Source organism: Schistocerca piceifrons, chromosome 6 (genome assembly GCF_021461385.2).
Source record: "Schistocerca piceifrons isolate TAMUIC-IGC-003096 chromosome 6, iqSchPice1.1, whole genome shotgun sequence".
NCBI classification, from domain to species: Eukaryota; Metazoa; Arthropoda; class Insecta; order Orthoptera; family Acrididae; genus Schistocerca; species Schistocerca piceifrons.
Window position 1 is genome coordinate 223,360,559 of NC_060143.1, and position 18,375 is coordinate 223,378,933.

Below are 18,375 nucleotides of genomic sequence, written 5' to 3' on the forward strand. Positions count from 1 at the left end.
TGAGTCAACATATATACAAGTTGCTGGAATTTTTCTACTCCGTGACCTTTACTTTAAAGACGTCGTTGTGTATTCCTTGTGGCCTTGCCGAAAAAGTTCAAGGTAACAAAGACACTACTGTTCATGTTTGTCCTTGACTTCTACAGATCATACGGAATTTTTACCAGATGCATAGCAGTAGCAAATATTAATATATCTATGTTGAGAACCTGGTATTAGCTTGCAAGTCATAGTGAATAACCGCTTGCTGAATTTTATTTCGTGTGTCACTGGATGACAGAGAGCCATTGTTTTCACCTAAGGAATTATTTGTTCACATTTCTTCAAAGTCGTTTGGCAAGCGCAGTACTTGGTCACCTGCCTGCTTTTCAAATGGCTCATCCACTCCACTCCACTGCTCCTCAGACGTCACCTGCTCGGTCCTTAAAACTGCGTCGTCGTTTCAGAACAGATGCTCCATTTATAACAGAATGAAAGGTGTCCTGTTTTCAGGCATTCTGCTGTCGTCGTGAGATTAAGAGTCCATGTAGACATCAAATAACGTTGTGCTTCTTAAGGTACGCTTTGTTGGAGAAAATATCGAGGCAGACTCGGGTACATCCGAGCTGTAGCAGATCATATATTCTGAATGGATTCTTTGTGATGATATTTTAAGGACACGACTTAAGCCTAAATACGACGTTCAGTATCTCAAGAATGGCCGCGTGAACTTGTCTACTCATGCAAACAGCTGGCAGCCTTAAAGGGATCTCAGCTCTGTATGTTCAGTTTTAAGTTTGGAATATGCAGTCTTTCATTGATCTTGCCTCTTGCTGCTGCAACAGACTTAGGCAACAGGTAATTTTGAAACCTTCGATTCCCACGCCATTTAGCGAGAAATGTCAGTTCAGTTCGGATAGCCCCACGAAAAAATACCATAATCAACCGAATTTATGAGGTGAATATCATTAGAGGCTGTGTTCAATTCTCAGCTAGATCAGAAGATAGGTACGGACAACATGAAGGAAACAAACCTCTCCGATGACAGAGGGCGAGTTGTAAGATAATTGTGGTTGTCATCAGACATTGTACTTTTGTTGGACCTTAGTTTGCGAACTGTCGCATCCGTAACAGATGCCTTGTGTAAATATGTTAGGAATGAAATGACGGAAAGGTTGAACTGGGTTCGTCGTTTGAGGCACCACATTCAAGTCTCTGTGTAGCCATTCTTTGGTCACTTCTTTTGCTGTTACCTAAAACATTTTTGACGATTTCCGGAATGATAATTTCAACACATTATTCTTTGTCCAGTCCAATATCGCCAGTGCCCTTGTTCCTTCATTGCTGGCTTTATGTTAAACTAATCGCATTCCTCTCACACATATTCCTCCTCGTGCGAGTATCTTCTGCGACCGTAGGGTGTTTTTTTTTTTTTTTTAACAGTACCACAAAGTGTAAGATTGAGCAAATTACGTTTAGTCATTCGACTCCGTTAAATTGTTACTTTTAGCAAAGTTTAATTAACATTGTCAGTTGACGATAAAGAAAAGTAATAAAAGCGCTGCTGGTCATGTTGGCTTGCTTGTCGTGGCGAAGTGAGACTGTGTGACGATCCGCAACACAATTCGAAATTTTCACATATAATTAGAAAAATACATACTTTGCAAAGGGATGAATAGGCGTCATTCAACCACAGTTTTTTCCCTCCGTTCCCCGCAGTTAAAATAAGATTTAGTTGGCGTTTATCTACATGATTTTGCAGTGGCGTTACTGATTTTCAGTGTGATTGTATTTTGAGTCACTTTATTTACTTCCTTGTTATGGTTGAGATGGGCTGCCGTAAGCATGTCTGAAAGTGAAATTGTGTAATTTCGAAATCGATCTCGTGGATTGAATACCATTAACAAAAAACTGGATGGATCGTCCAATAGTAGTATCCATATATCTCTCCCAGTATTTACTTTGTAATATATCGAAACGAATCGCCTGATGCTGAAATGCTTCTGATACTTGCGTCAGCCCCGACATGTCTTCGAAAACATTGAGCATGCTGTAGAAACTGTCTCAAGACCATCTACACTTAGCTTAGCCTCTTAATTGCTTCCGAAGGAAGTATGTCCCCATATGCGAATAGAACTTGATTTTATAGTTCCTGGAACGGCTCCCGTGGATTTAATGCCAGACATTTTGCCTGTGCTTTGTCATTCTGTCACATCAACTTCGCTGTATGTAAAATTATAAACCGAATTAAAATCCGAATCGAATTATTATATTTTTTTCTATGGTGATAGACAACTATTTACAGCAAATATGTACATTTCTACACAGATGCACACAATTTCAAGTGTATAATGGGTTTGTAGCCCTACAAATATTTAAATGTGTGTGAAATCCTAAGGGACCAAACTGCTGAGGTCATCGGTCCCTAAACTTATACACTACTTAAACTAAAACTAACTTATGGTAAGAACAACACACACACCCATGCCCGAGGGAGGACTCGAACCTCCGGCGGGAGTGGCGGCGCAATCCGTGACATGGCGCCTCTAACCGCGCGTCCACTCCGCACGGCTTGTAGCCCTACATCCAGGTTTGAAATCCAGCCGGAAGTTTCAGCAGGCAAATTGTGAACGTCTTCTATTGTCTGTTTGACTGCTCTGAGGGAACATTCAAATGTTACATGATGTACAGTTTGTTGCCTTCACCGCGGTCACATTGAGGAGAGGGGTTCTATCCCCATGAGCGCACCAGTGCTCCACATCTGCCCCGGTCAGTTCTGATCAGATTCGGTATATACCATTGTCGTCAAGGTAGATGAAAACGTGCTGGTCGCTCTCGAGGAGTTTTAATTAGTTAGTGATGTACTACGGAAATTTGCTCCTGCCACCGGTTGTTTCAGGCACCTTGAGTGGTGAAATGAATCTTTTGCAAAACGATTGAAGTGCGCCACGATAGTTTTCTAGACCGCAATTATTAAGGTTCTGTTAATGGAAATTCTGAATGAATTGGTAACTCAGATTTCTTTTTTTCGTTCACACGTTCAGCAATGACTGATCTTCTGAATGGTGGTGGATTACTGGTGAGAACTGAGAACTGGTAGCCAGCCATTGCTTTATGACGGGGCGAATATACCCTGTGATGAGACTATTGCTTTGGTTGAGCTGTGCGTCAGTTATTTTTGTGTGAGCACTATTTAGCGATTGATTAAGGAGGAAAGATGTCCTTCTCAGGACTCTCGAGTTATTAAGAACGGACCCGCCATATCAATTTACCTAGTGAACATAAGTATAGGCATAAGCAGAGCATCAGCGAATTTTTACCCAAGTAGTACTACTCATTACAGCAAAACCGTGATTACGCACGGGTCGGGAACCGTGCATCGCAACGATGCTGAATGGAGGTTTGTTCTCAGGTTCCGCGCGGCCGAGCCCTGCCGCTGCGCAGCGCGGTGGCGGGCAGCGGGGTGCCAGCAGGCCCTCCGCCGCCCCCGCGCGGTCGCGGACTGCTGGGACCGCCCCCGCCTCCGCCACCGGGCGCAGTGCGTGGCCCTCCCGGCGGCCTCCGCAAGCCGGCGCCACCACTGCCGCCCCCACCGCCCCCGCAGGCTCTGCTGCCGCGCCCCACGCCCACCAAGACCAAGGTTCTCAGCATACTGGACCGCGCGCGCGCTGCCATGGAGGAGACCGGGTACGGCGGCGCAGGCGACGAGGAAAGAGCTGCCGCAGGGACCTTCTACGACACCGCCGCCTACGACTCGTACGCTGCTACGGGGTGAGTAGCCGACCAGCTCTCTCTGTCTGCTGTCTGAATGTGCAGTATACACTCGTCGGCTTTTTACCTATTCAGGTCGGACCCAACAATAACCTAATTGTAGTGTTTTTGTTACGCCGTCTTTTGCAACTGCAATAAGTTTAGCTGTACTTCGAAGCAACGTCAGTGATCACCTAAAACCCCCTTTTACGCCATCGACTTTCATATCCCAATGAACTCTTCGAGACAAGCGAGTCTACTGCACCGCTCTTAGCGTTTCATTCTGTCTCAAGTAGTTAGTATGTTTACACGCCAACGCTAAAATTGAGTGTGTGGTGAGAGCTGCCTGCTGTGCAGTTCGACATCTGACAGGTGAAAGTGAGGTTAAGACGGACTCTCCTTTTTACAAAAAAAAAAAAAAAAAAACCCGTGAAATCTCGTAACAAAATGTAGGAACAAGCAATGATAATAGAGTTTGTTAATGACGAAATCAAATTTGTCGCGGCTATTCTTATCGAAGGTTGTGTCATAAATTGTCGACAGGCTTGATAATTCAAAGAGTAGGAATAGTGTTGTCCAGACAATTCAGTGCGTATATGTACTTGTAAATCAACCAAACAGTATCTATAATTCAGTTAATATCGCCTTTTTACTTTATATATCGTTTTCTCGCTAATTGCAAGTAGCACCGAAAATTATGAGACCCGAGTTTCTCCCGGCGTATTCAGTGTTCAAATAACTTACGGGAGTCCAGCCGGTTAACGTCGTCGACAACCGGCGATATTTCGACAGGAGCACGCCATCCAGTTTTCAAGACGAAACTGCAGCAAAAAGGGCTGTGCAAGGTAATTTAAATTCTCGGTTTTCAGAGAAACTCCGGGAAGATCGATCTCTCTCTCTCTCTCTCTCTCTCTCTCTCTCTCTCTCTCTCTCTCTCGTCATCTGGCTGAATTTTCATAAATTATTTGAAGCATCCAAAATTATTTTTTTTGTCAAATAAGTCTGACTTTTTCGCTTTTGGAATAAATTCCATTTCTCTATTAACGTTCTTATTTGTGCATGTCTCCGCTTTTTCTTAGTGGAAAAAATGTGTTTGCGCAATTATAGGAGAACACTAGTAGGAAAGATTCTTATTGTGACATCCCGTGCAACCTTTCCAGTGTATCGCGAAAGCACAGCAAACAACGCAAGATAGATTAAGAGACGCGAAAGCACAAAATCCATTTCCATAACAAGAGTGAGCTTGGCCGGAATAAGTTAACTTCTGACGTCAGCAGGCACCGCCGTAGACCCCCACTACTGCGAATGCGCAGTGTGCAGCATACTCAGAAATTTAGAACTCCACACACGGTCTGCCTTTGGTTCACGGGGTCCCGGGTTCGATTCCCGGCCGGGTTGGCGATTTTGTCTGCTCGGGGACTGGGTGTCTGTGTTTTCCTCATCATTTCATCATCATCATTCGTGACAGTGGCTGGATCAGACTGTGAAAGAAATTGGACCGTGTAAAAATTGTGACTTTGTCTGGGCGCTGCCGACCGCACAGTTGAGCGCCCCACAAACCATTCATCATCATTTTAGATTAAAATTCACTGACGTCGATTTGCAGTTGGATTTTGGAAAATAAACTTGAGTTCGAAGATGATTAAACGATCTGTTGACACATAGTCGGCACGGATTCAGGAAACATCGTACATTTGAAATGGAACAAGCGTCTGATTCTTCCGATATAATGAATGCTATCGACAGGGGAACTAAAATTTTTATACTTTACTTCTAGATTCGTAGAAGGCTTTTGATACCGTTCCTCACAAGCGGCTGCAACAAAAATTGCGTGCCTAGGGAGTATCGTCTCAGTTGTGCGACTGGATACGTGATTTCATGTCAGAAAGGTTTTAGTTCATAGTAGGTGAGGGAAGTGTTATTCAGAAAAACAGAAGCTTTATGTAGCGTTCCACAAGGTAGTGTATAGGCTCTCTGCTGTTCGTAATGTATACAGGTGAATCACCCAAAAAGTTGCACCGGAAATATTACGGAAATGGAAAATGCTAGTGATGTGCGGTTTTCACAGAGTGGATTGGTAGTCACGGGCTTTTATTGTCAGCCAATTGATTATAATCTAATAAACTTAGAAATTGTATCTTTTTGTACAAAATAAATTTTTGAGTTGAACAATGCCTGTTGACTTTAACAAACTAAAAGTAAGATAGATTAGAATGTCAGTGATGTTTGTTGCTGGATTCTATTGCGTATTTTGAAAATATCCCTCACCGACTCTGGTACGATACCTGTAGTAGCAAACACTCACAAACAACACAAGTGCATACTGTAGTGGCGTGGCAAGACAGCCAAGCCACTCGGAGGTAGCCGAAAGGCACGCGTTAAGCTCACGCGGATTGGCGTGAGGTCTGGAACAGGTCAGAGAAATAAGACTAGCAAAACAGGAGGTACTGGTAGAATACTTAACTTTAATCCACAATTGGAGAACATCTCTCTTGACTGTACATGCTTCAAGATAAATATCAAATGCTTTGAAAGCCTTGCTTGGTCGTAGCAAATGACGTAGCTGAAGGCTATGCTAACTATCTTCTCGGCAAATGAGAGCGTATTTGTCAGTGAACCATTGATATTAACGTCGGCTGTATAACTGGGGCGAGTGCTAGTAAGTCTCTCTAGACCTGCCGTGTGGTGGCGCTCGGTCTGCAATCGCTGACAGTGGCGACACGCGGGTCCGGCGTATACTAATGGACCGCGGCCGATTTAAAGGCTACCACCTAGCAAGTGTGGTGTCTGGCGGTGACACCACACATACACTAGTTACGTAGCTTCTGACCAATAACGAGACAACTGATCATTGTAAGTTGTGTTCCAAATGACCACCTGCAGCGATAACGCACGCTTCCAGTCTGGTTTGAAACGTCTGCCGCGCACGTGGTAGCATTTCAGCGGAGACGTCCGAGGAGGCTGCAGTAATACGTCGTTGCATATCATCGGGTGGTGTTGGTATGTCCCTGTAGACACAGCCTTTCAGATTTCCCTTCAGAAGAAAGGCATCAAATCCAGGGGATGGGCCGGCTAAAGTACAGGTTCAATACGTTCTGTCCAACGGTTTGGAAACAATTCGTGAAGACATGCTGTAGTACTTCGTGCACTGTGGGCTGGACAGCCACCATGTTGGTACCGCTCCAGAGGAACGTCTTATATCATCCGTGGAAGATGGTTTGTTAGGAATCTACAGTACTTGGGCGCGTTCAGACTTCCGTCTATGAAAAACGGGCCTGTGAACTGGTGGTTTAGTGTCCCAAACCACACGTTAACCCTCCATGGACGCTACGTTCCATCTGACGAAGCCAACCGGGGCGGTCAGCAGACAAGCAGTGCACGTTCCGACGATTTACCTGCCCATAATTGGTAAGTGTATCTTCATCACTAAATAAGATACATGATTCATCTGGAGAACCATGTCTTAATGCCTGTGTACACAAGTTAACACGATTCTCATAATCGTTTCCTTGCAGCTCTTGATGGAGAGAAATGTGATGGGGATGGAACCTATGTCAATGGAGAATGCATAGGACACGTGCCTGACTCACTCTACTTCCTCGTGCAATTGCATGGAAGTTAGTGTGCATGAACTGCAACAGCAACAAGAACATAAAGTTCTTCTCTTCTGTCGTCACTTTCTTCCTTCTGTTACAATGCCTGTGTGATACACAACCACTTTCACGTAATTCGTTGAAGAGTTTGATACATAATTGCCAAGATAGTTGACGTCCTACATCCTACAAGAACGAACTGTATTCCTTCTACACTCTCCATACACCATGAGCATGTCGACTTTTTCTGCGTTGGTAAATCCTATCGTCCACTCACGACCTATTGCCTGAACTGTCACACGCTGACTGATACGCAGCTCGCCATGCACCCAAGGACCACACTAGCACACTGTTAGCAAGCATAGCAACATCATACCGAACAACTATGCAGGTTGAATGGCTCAAAGAATCGTCGGTGTGGAAACTTTACAAAATCCGATATCTCATTAACGTCGCGCTATAGAATCCTCCAACAAGCACCACAGACATACTAATTTACCCTACTTTTCTGTTGGCATTTTTCATTTAAACAAGTGTATGTCTGCACAGAAATACACTTTCTAAGTATTATTACAGTCGGTTTATGGCTAACAGTACGCACCCCTCCCTGACTACCAATCCATTCTGCGAAATGCGATCAATAAAATTTTCATATTAACAGAATCTTCCGTCGGTTCTTGGTAGAACAACATTATAATAAATGAAAAGCACCAGTTTGCTTTTGTTCTACAATATTACTTTTTATTGCTAACCGGTTTTCGGCTTACAAGGCCATCTTCAGACATTTACAATACTCGGTAAATGTCTGAAGATGGCGTTGTATGCCGAAAACCGGTTAGCAATAAAAATTAATATTGTAGAACAAAAGCAAACTGGTGCTTTTCATTTATAATAAAAATTTCCATTCCGCAAAATGTACGGTGCAAAGTTTAGGCAATTCACCCTGTATAAACGATTTAGAAGACAATCTGAGCAGCCCTCTTAGACTGTTTGCAGATGATACTGTCATTTACCGTTTAGTAAATTCATAAGAAGATCAAAACCAGTTGAAAAATGGTAGGGAAAGATTTGTATGGCGCGAAAAGTGGCAGTTGGCTAAAAATAGTAAAGTGCGAGATCCTCCACGTGAGTACTACCAGGAATCCGCTAAATTTCGGTAATACGAGAAAGCACACAGATCTGAACGCTGTCAATTCAACTAAATACCTAGGGCTAACAATCACAAACAGTTCTGAACGATCTTACAGACAATGATGTGGAGAAGGCGAATCGGACTGCGTATCATTGGCAGTGTACTTGGAAGACGTAACAGATCATCTAAAGAGAGAGTGCCTACACTACACTTGTTCGCCTTTTCCGGAGTATTGCTGCACGGTATAGAATCCTTAGCAGATGGATTGACGGAGAAGAAAAAAAAATACAAGCAGGGGAGAGTGTCAAGGGCATTATTTGCGATTTGCGACAGCAGTCATTAAAACAAAGTCGTTTTTTTGTTGCTTCGAGATATTTTCAAGAAATTTCACCAACTTCCTTCTCCGAGAGCGAAAATATTTTGTCGACGCACACATACAGAGGGAGAACCGTCATCTTAATAAATTGACTCTTCATTATTACTATATTGGAGCACCACTTAAATAATTTGACAATCCAGATGCTTCATTTACCAGGATACAGATTAGCTGACTGTTTCTCAAGGAGTTCTTTGCGTAGTGGGGGAGTGGCGACTGGCCACATACGTAAAACAAACAGTATTCCATTTGAGTGCGTAGACGTATCACGGCACTGCGCTGAACAGGTGTTTGAATGTGTGCAGAGGCAGTTGAATTTAGTGAAACTAAACGTCAAATTATTTTTCTGTGTGGGTCCCCTAACACTGACTTCAGAGCATTTTTGCTCAAGCTAGAGAGGGTCCTTGGTTCACTTTATAGGAGGTACCAAGCAGACTGCGTTTTTTCCAACCAGAGGGGAGATCGAATCATTAATTAAATCACTGAAGACTAAAAAGACTCTCATGGATATGATGGAGTGGCTAGCAGAATATTAAAGCAGTGTGCTGCACATGTTAGTCCTGTACTGAGTCATGTTTGTAATTTTTCCTTTAAGAATGCTCAGTTTGCTGAACGACTAGAGTACTCAGTAGTAAAGCCGCTTTATAAAAAGAGAGAAAAGGATAATACAGACAAATTTTAGACCTATTTCTATGCCATCAGTGCTAAAGTTATTGAAAAGACAGTGTGTGTAAGGATAATTTTACGAGTATTTCAAATAATTTGCTATCAAATGTACAGTTCAGTTTTAGAAGTAGTTTGACAACTCAAAATGCTGTGTTCTTTTTTCTCTGTGGGGTACTGGATGGATTAAATAAAAGGCTTCGAAAGCGAGGCATCTTTTTTCATTTAGCTAAAGCCTTCGATTTTGTTGACCAGAAAATATTGCTGCAGAATTTGGACCATTACGGAACGCGGGGAATAGCTCACAACTGATTCACACCTTAGTTTAACGACGGACAGCAGGTGGTCATTATCCACAGTGTTGAGAACGACGATGACGTGGGGTGTGAGTGGGGCATGGTCAAATAGGGGGTGCCCCAGGGATCACTGTTTCGGCCACTTCTGATCCTTATTTATGTAAATGATATGCCCTCTAGTATTACAGGTGGTTCTAAAATATTTCTGTTTGTTGATGACACTAGCTTGGTAGTAGAGTATGTTGTGTGCAACATTGGCACTGTTTCAAATAGTGCAGGTCATGGCTGTTAGAAAATAATCTGACGCTAAATCACAGTAAGGCTCAGTTTTTACGGTTTCTAACACACAATTCAACAAGACCCGACGATTTTATTTCACAGAATGGGAATATGATTAGTGAAACTGAACAGTTCAAATTTCTCGGTGTTTAGATAGATAGTAGACTGTCGTGGAAAGCCCATGTTTAGGATCTTGTTCAAAGACGTAATACTAGCGTTTTTGCAATTCGAACGGGATCTAGAGTAAGTGATAATTCGATTCGAAAAGTAGTCTACTTTGCATATTTTCATTCGCGTATGGCGTATGGTATTATATGTTGGAGTAACTCTTTCTATTCTGAAAGGTTTTTTTTTTGCTCATAAACGGGCAGTTTGGGCAATTAGTGGTGTAAGTTCGCGAACCTCTTGTTGACTCCTGTTCATTACTCTGGGTATTCTGACATTGGCCTCTCAATATAACAATATCAGGTTATTCCCAGGAATTAGCAGCTTTCACTCCGTTAATACCAGCCATAAATCCAATCTGCATTTGGATCGCACTTGCTTGACTCCTATACAGAAAGGTGTACAATATACTGCTGCATCCATTTTCCGTAAGCTACCACAAGAATTCAAAAATCTTAACATTAATCCTCTCGCTTTCAAATCGAAACTGAAGAGTTTCCTCATGGGTCACTCGTATTCTGTCGAGGAGTTCCTTCAAAAATTGAGCTGATACCTGTGTTACATTGTTGATTGCGTTTACGTAAGCCTATGGCTTGCGTTTTTTGGGTTCATAAACAACATTTTATTTTATCTGTTATTACCTTTACGTTGTAATTTCTTGTACTGACACGTTCATAACCTTGGAGCGTAGATTTAGCTCTACGGCACTAGACGTGTAAAATAAAGTAAGAGAAATTAGATCTCGCACGGAAAGATTTAAGTGTTCATTTTTCCCGCGCGATTTTAGAGAGTGGAGCGGTTGAGAAAAAGTTTGTCGGTGGTTCGATCAATCCTCCGTCTGGCAATTGCTTGTGAATTTCAGAAATTTTCGCTTCGTAGGAAGTACGGAAAGAAATCTTTATTCGGTGACATAGGGTAAACTAGATTTAAAATATCAGCTGTACAGTAGGTGATACTGACATGAACAATAAACTGTTTTTAAGGTATACATTCTTACTGAAACACTTTTTGGGTATATGATTACCACAGTACCAACTAAAATGTATTCTAATGCGACATGTACGAATTTACTTCAGTTGAATAAAAGGAAACCCAGTGATGATGGTGTAACATAAATGAAACGTGTGTGGTCAGAGGTAGAAAACAAGAAATTTGTATTTTCAAGACAGGAACCACGGAACCTATTTCTTTTGCCAAATTTTTACTTTGCTGTATTGGCACTAGTCTTCACTCATAGCTCTGGTAATGTTCTCCTATACGCTGGAACGTTGTAAGAAGATTGCAAATAGAAGTACTGCAGAGCGAAAATTAAGCGTAACAAATATTTTCGATCCAGTTCAACCATGACAAACGCTAATTGTGACTGGCCACTGGTGATGCTCAGAAGTAAAATACAAAGCTTTTTGTGGAGACAAATGTCAACACTGTTTGCGGACTTACCACCACAAAAAGGGTAGTGTTTCTTGCTTGTGTTCATCAACAGGACCGAAATTCATGGAGACAGATTTTGCGGAATCAAGAAAAGAAACTAGTTTCGAAGTGTGTAGGCACTTTTCCACTAATCAGAGGAGATAATGGCGAAATGCGACTGTTGTTCCTTCGATAACATCTTAATGTCAGGAAACATTTCGATTATAATAGCTACTATGTATTTATCACTTCTTTTGAATCTGTAACTACCTCAGCAGGAGACGTGAGCATTCGATACATTAGTCAGGACGTATCGTGTGTTCAAGAAGCTCTTGGCTTAGCTCGGTGAGTTAGAACATCAGGCAATTTCAGATCCTCCAGGTATAAACGAGCAAACTTTGAGACGTGAAAGTTTGGATAATTCCGGGGAAAACATCACACCGAGTATTACTAAATTTCTGTTAGTCTCTTTAAGGGCTTGCAGTTGTTCGAATACGTATCATACAGAAGTGTACTGTTTCCGTGCTGTAGGCATAGGTACAAACATGTAAAAATAATTGCTTACACGTTCCATGGCTGCCATCTGAAGAGGCGATACTATTTCATTGTTACAGTTAATACATTCATGACCGATTAACTGATATGTGCAGTATTAACTAAGGTTGTGATAGTGTAAAATTATACTTACCAGAAGTAAACGAGACATGAATTCTACAGCGTAGTATGTGAATGATAAGAACGTAAGCTACACAAAATGAGAAGTATCATATCGTTACTACAAATTATAAAACTATGTAACAGGAATGTGGACACACGTAGTATAAACACGTGCTTCGTTCCCAAATGTTGAGATGTATAGCAGAACCAGGATCGGGAGCGTGGTCGGGACCCAGAAAGGCTGAATTATCAGAGAAACTTTTTTTTTTGCCGCGCAGCATCACAATACAGTACAGTAAAACTTTTGTTTTCAACTGGAAATACTGTTCCATCTTAAAACGAAAAGAAAACGTCGACGCATTAAAGTATTACACGAAACTGTAATGTAAAGTAATGCCTGTACTTTAAAATACGTTTGTATCGTACAGTAACATACTGTTGCTGTGAGTGAAACTTAAACAACTGTACGTTCCTTATTACAGTACAGCATTGACACACAACTGACTTGCACTGGCCAGCTCTGTTCGAAACGTCAGGCCACACTGTGAAAAACGTTATTTTCCTAAGCAGGACGAAAAAATTCTTTAATGTTCTTTTTCTGATCAGATTACAACCTTCATTTTGTCGCGATGTGCCGCCGTTTCCTAATCCACTGTTCGATGTATTGAAGGGTTATATCAAATGAATTTTTAGCATCTATACGTATTACTCGAACCATAGGTTCATTGTCTTCGTTGTCTTCATCTTCTTTCTTGTTCTCGGTGTTGCAGTTACAGCGTCAGTCATTTTGTTATCAGTTAACTCTTGTTATATCGTACGGTGAACGTCAGGTTGTATTGATCCATTTACGTCTCTGGGCTTAGAGTGCGGTTGTAAAGTTGCAAATCCAAAATCAGTGGAGTGTTCATTCCTTAACTTTCATCGCCTGTTGCTTGGACTGTTTCGTCATGATTCACTTCACTCGTTTGTTTTGATGTTTCATCTTTATTTTTATTCGTTCTTGGCCACAGTTTGCACCAAGATTTTTCGAACGTTGATGCCGTCAATTCTTCCCAAGCTTCGGTAGTTGTATAGATCAAATATTTTGTATTTTTTTTATTTCATCGCTTGAAACAAGCTGCTGCATTTTTGTGTCCGCTGTAAAATTGATCCAATGTATTTTCGACGTCATCGCCTCTTCGACCACACAGTGCTCGTCTGGGCCAAGTGTTGGATTCTGCATATTACGTTGGTAGGAAGAAATGAAGCATTTATTCTGCTTTTCTCCAAGTCCATATAGAGAGAGATGAGAAGTTACTTAGCCAAGTATCAGTATAGTATAGCTCTCTCTCTCTCTCTCTCTCTCTCTCTCTCTCTCTCTCTCTCTCTCTCTCTCTCTCTCTCTGCACCGTGAGTGGTACTATAGATATCAATAGTAATTATGTCTTTGACAAGTTTTGTACCTGTTACAGACTCATTCTGTGCAACAAGAGTTCTTGTAGGGAGCATTTTGTAGTTTGGCTTAAACTCATCGATGTGTACCCTTCATGAAAGACAAGCTTAAGCTCTTCAACTAAGTTCTCAGATTTCTAAACAGTTTTATTGGCAGCTGTTTCATTAGCAGACAGCTTCACGCAGAAGACACAGGGTGACAGTTATTGAACTATATGAAATAAAATCGTCGTAACTTCTGAACGGTTTGCGTTAGAACATTCAGACTGCATGGTTGGCCGCGGGGCATGGTGGCAATTAGTATGCGCATGCAGTTTGGATTTTTGACGAAGCCCACTTTCATTTGGATAGATCTGTGAGTAAGCAAAATTGGTGCATTTGGGTGACTGAGAATACGCATTTCGCGATCGAGAAGTCTCTTCACCCTCAACGGGTGACTGTGTGTTGTGCAGTGTCAAGTCACGGAATAATCGGTGCGATATTTCTTGATGGCCCTGTGACTACCGAACGGTACGTGAAGATTTTGGAAGGCGATTTCATCCCCATTACCCAAAGTGGCCATGATTTCGACAAGGTGTGGTTCATGTAAGACGGAGCTCGAGCCTATCGAAGCAGGCGAGTGTTTGATGTCCCGGAGGAGTGCTTTCGGAACCGCATTCTGGCTCTGGGATACCCAGAGGCTACTGGTATTGTTCTAGATTGGTCGCCATGTTCTCCGGATCTGAACACATGCGACTCCTTGTTATGGGGCTATGTTAAAGACAAGGTGTACAGCAATAACCCAAAACCATTGCTGAGCTGAAAACAGCATCGATGTTCTGACACGCGGGTCATGCAGAATTTCGCTATTCGTCTGCGCGACGTCATCGCCAATGATGGCAAGCATATCGAACATGTCATAACCTAAATCCGAAATCCACAGTGAAGTTAACATGTTGAATAAATTGTGTACACGCCGTAGTTTGTAACTATTTTCCTTTTTTCCATATAGTTCAATAATTGTCACCCTGTGTTTGCATTTCTAATGCCGTCTCGTTTTTTTCCACTGATGTAGCCAGCCTTCACTTGCTTAAACTTTTCATTATCATTGTCTGCATCTAATTTTTTACTCAAAATCAGCTCCTTTTCTTTCATGATTGGTTCTGACAATGGAGTTCTTTTCTTCTCTCCTGCTCAAACCACATTCACAAGAATTTCACTTTCAGGGTTCTTCAGAGTCTTGCATAATTTAAATGCTTTCTCATCATCAGTGTTCACTGGATATCTTTCAAGAGTTTTCTTATATTTTCTCTGTCTTAAACAGTGTTGTTAATGCCAACCTCTGCCTCACTTACAATGTTTTGAAGGGACTCACCTTTATTTAAGCTTTCAGAGATATTCAGTTTCGCCGCTAAAGACAGCGTCACATATTTGCGTTTAGTTGATGGCTTAATTTAGTTTCACACACTTCGGTATGTAAGAACAACACAGTCACTAATTTATAAAATAAATGCATGCACACTAGCAGTCATTAAGCGAGATAGAAACAAGCTATTTCGTACTAAAACTGATCGAACTACAGCACCTCTCAACGGTCAGCTGCCTACTGAGCCATATCGGAAGCGATGAGTCATCGACTGACTTAAGTGGCGGTTCTTGTACCTAAACAAATACCGGAAACGGGATGGCCTGACTAAGAGGAAGTTGGACCGTCCGATGTCGGTTTTTGCAAGGTTTTACTGTACATGCGTTTGACACTGTAAGGAATGGAAACAGTGTAGGTGACGGTAAATTAACTGGTGACTACTTCCCGTGTACCGTAAACGTAAACACCCGTCAGGGCTTAGGCTTTAGGCCTGTTCAGACTGGCCGAGACATGCGATCGACATGTCTCCAATACCTCCAGCATCATTGCCAGTAAATAATTCTTGATGATTATGTTGCTGCTTACTTATTGAAGCGGCTTATCATTTGTCTCACGAGACTGAGTGGACCCTGTTCCAGACTTTACTAACTCAGAAGATTGAACACACATCTTTCCGCTCCGAAGACAGCGGCGCTAATTATTCGTCTACCAAGGCAGTTACTTCTCCTATTTTATTGTCTGTTTATTTTTACCCCTTCTATTAAAAATGCCATCACCAAGTTCAGCGTGTTTTACAAGTCGTTTAGACAGACTTTATACTGTTAAACTGAACCTGGGTTTACGTTTTTCCTTACCATGCGAATAACATTCAAAAGCGGGCAAGCAGTTCTTCTCGTGTTGGAATTTTTGTACCTAGTTGACCGCCGCCGCCGCCAAAAACAGACTTGGAGTTACCTCAAAATTCTTGAAAAGAATTCGTAAAGTGAGATTCACAACATAAAACTTCGTTGTTTCCATTCCTGGCTTCGTAGGAGCGGTGTCTTGGAAATCATAGAGTGGAGAGCGTATTTCTGTATTATGAGTTTCCTTCAGGATGGTCCATACTGTCACTTCAGACTGTTTCCTTCCATAATGACTGTGTTTGTATACGATTTCCAGGGGATGGACAAAAATAAGGAAACACCGCGAGAAGTGCACGCCTGAACAGAAATGCAGGTTTCACAATTGTATTTGACCACGAACGGCACTTACGCGATGTCCTCAATACGTAGCAACCGTCAGTCGTTGTCAGAACAGTGTTCTGCGTAGTTGTGAGTGCATTTTGTCGGAGCTCAGTGCATTCGTACATGGGAAAATTGTTGATGCTAATATGGTGGGTGCTTTCATAACCAAGATAGTTGAAGTGTTTCGTGTTTCAGAAGGTACCGTATCGAAGATTTGACAGGGAAATCGGTAAAGCAGCACCCGCTAAGTCACAATGCAGGCGAAATTGCGTGTTGAACAATCGTGACAAACGATCATTGAAGAGAATGGTGACGAAAAATAAGAGGATGTTAATTTGAAAAATCATTGCAGAATAGAATGTCGCCCTCGCTAACATTGTTAGCTCGAAAACAATACGAAGGGAGCTCTAGAGGCAGGGAACTGCAGCTCAAACTGGAATTTCAAAGCGACTCATCAGTGATGCAAGTGCCCGTGGTGCCGAAGCCTTAAAACCTTGCCTATGGAGCAATGAAAGAATGTCATGTGCTTGGATGAGTCTTGTTTTCAGCTTTGGCCGAGTTTACGTCAGAAGAACGAAACATGGCGAGGAATCAGTGATGATTTCTGCTGCAATATCGTGGTATTCCGTGGGCTCCGTGGTTACTCTGCAAGACCGCATTACTGCCAAGGATTACGTTACCATTTTGACTGATCAGGCCGATCCCGTGATACAATGTTTGTGCCCCAATCGTGATGCTGTGTTCCAAGACGATAAGGCCTATGTTCGCACAGCTCACATCGTCCACGACTGGTTTTGTGAGCACGAGGATAACTGTAGCGTCTCTTCTGTCTACTACAGACATCTCTTCTGGCTACTACAGACATCTCTTCTGGCTACTACAGACATCTCTTCTGGCTACTACAGACATCTCTTCTGGCTACTACAGACATCTCTTCTGGCTACTACAGACATCTCTTCTGGCTACTACAAACATCTCTTCTGGCTACTACAGACACCAGTTCGCAATGTTATTGAGTCTTTTTTGGTCTGTTACGTGATTGTTATGGACCTCCATCACCATTACCGTAACTTGACGCTGTTTTACAGAAAGAATGCTATAAGATTCCCTTGAAAGCATAAAACAGGTTATTTAACTATTCCGATATGACTGGAAGCTGTCTTGAATTCCGGTGGTTTTCCTATACCGTGTTGGTGATTCCATATTTTTGTCCACCCCTCTACCCTAACCTAACCTACTCTATTCTACTCTTGCCCCAAAAACCTGCCCACATCTACAGATAGACGTTTCTTCGCGTGAGAGGATGTGTTTGATGCACAGTTTTGGTTTTGAATTTATATATATAATTATATATATAACTCTGACATCATCAAAACACAAAGAACGAATTTTTGCGTTAAGGTCATTTCGTGTACACGAAATCACGGGATGAAATGCCAAATTATTGTGACAGCGCGAAAATGAAAATTACCTACTTTCTGAAGTTGCAGAAACATTTTCTGCCACATACCGTATTTGTTACATCGCCGTAATGTTGCAATCACGAACTTGAATAAATCATTTTTGGGTGCTACAATATTGTGAGTGACGTCTAGAGTAATCGTGCATGCAGCATTATACTTAAGTTGCGTATGCTAATATTATCGGGCTATTAGGCTTGACATTGAGACATCGTTATAATTGACGAAACTGTCTTATGTCTATAATCTGAGATCTGGGCAGTAGAGTGTTTAATCTTATTATTCATTCGTGAATTAAGTGCTGTAGGAGCTATTGACGATAGGTTATATCCTAGTTACATTACAGGACAACGCTTACAACGTTACTTTCTGTAAGACTTACTACCAAAACGCGTTTCTAAGACTAATGACTTACTAGTTAACACGATTCTCTGTTAATTTAGGTCGGACTTAACTACATTTTGTCTACTGAATGATTTATCTCGAAGCACCGTCGTGGAATAAGGTAAAGTGATTGTGACAATTTAATTGTGGAGAGACAGAATTTTGATGGATATATAAACATAACTTTTAAGTCTGTGGCTGTTTGTAGTTTTATTTCATTTGACAGTTATTA

General features: G+C 41.9%; 1 protein-coding gene across 1 annotated transcript in view; it reads left to right on the forward strand.

Annotated features, from left to right (window-relative positions):
• Window positions 1–18,375, forward strand: part of LOC124803246 (KH domain-containing, RNA-binding, signal transduction-associated protein 3-like) — a 525,142-nt gene that overhangs the window by 473,837 nt on the left and 32,930 nt on the right. Inside the window, exon 5 of the mRNA XM_047264428.1 lies at window positions 3,392–3,750. Within this exon, the coding sequence (XP_047120384.1) occupies window positions 3,392–3,750 (359 nt within the window). The remainder of the gene's footprint in view (window positions 1–3,391; window positions 3,751–18,375) is intronic.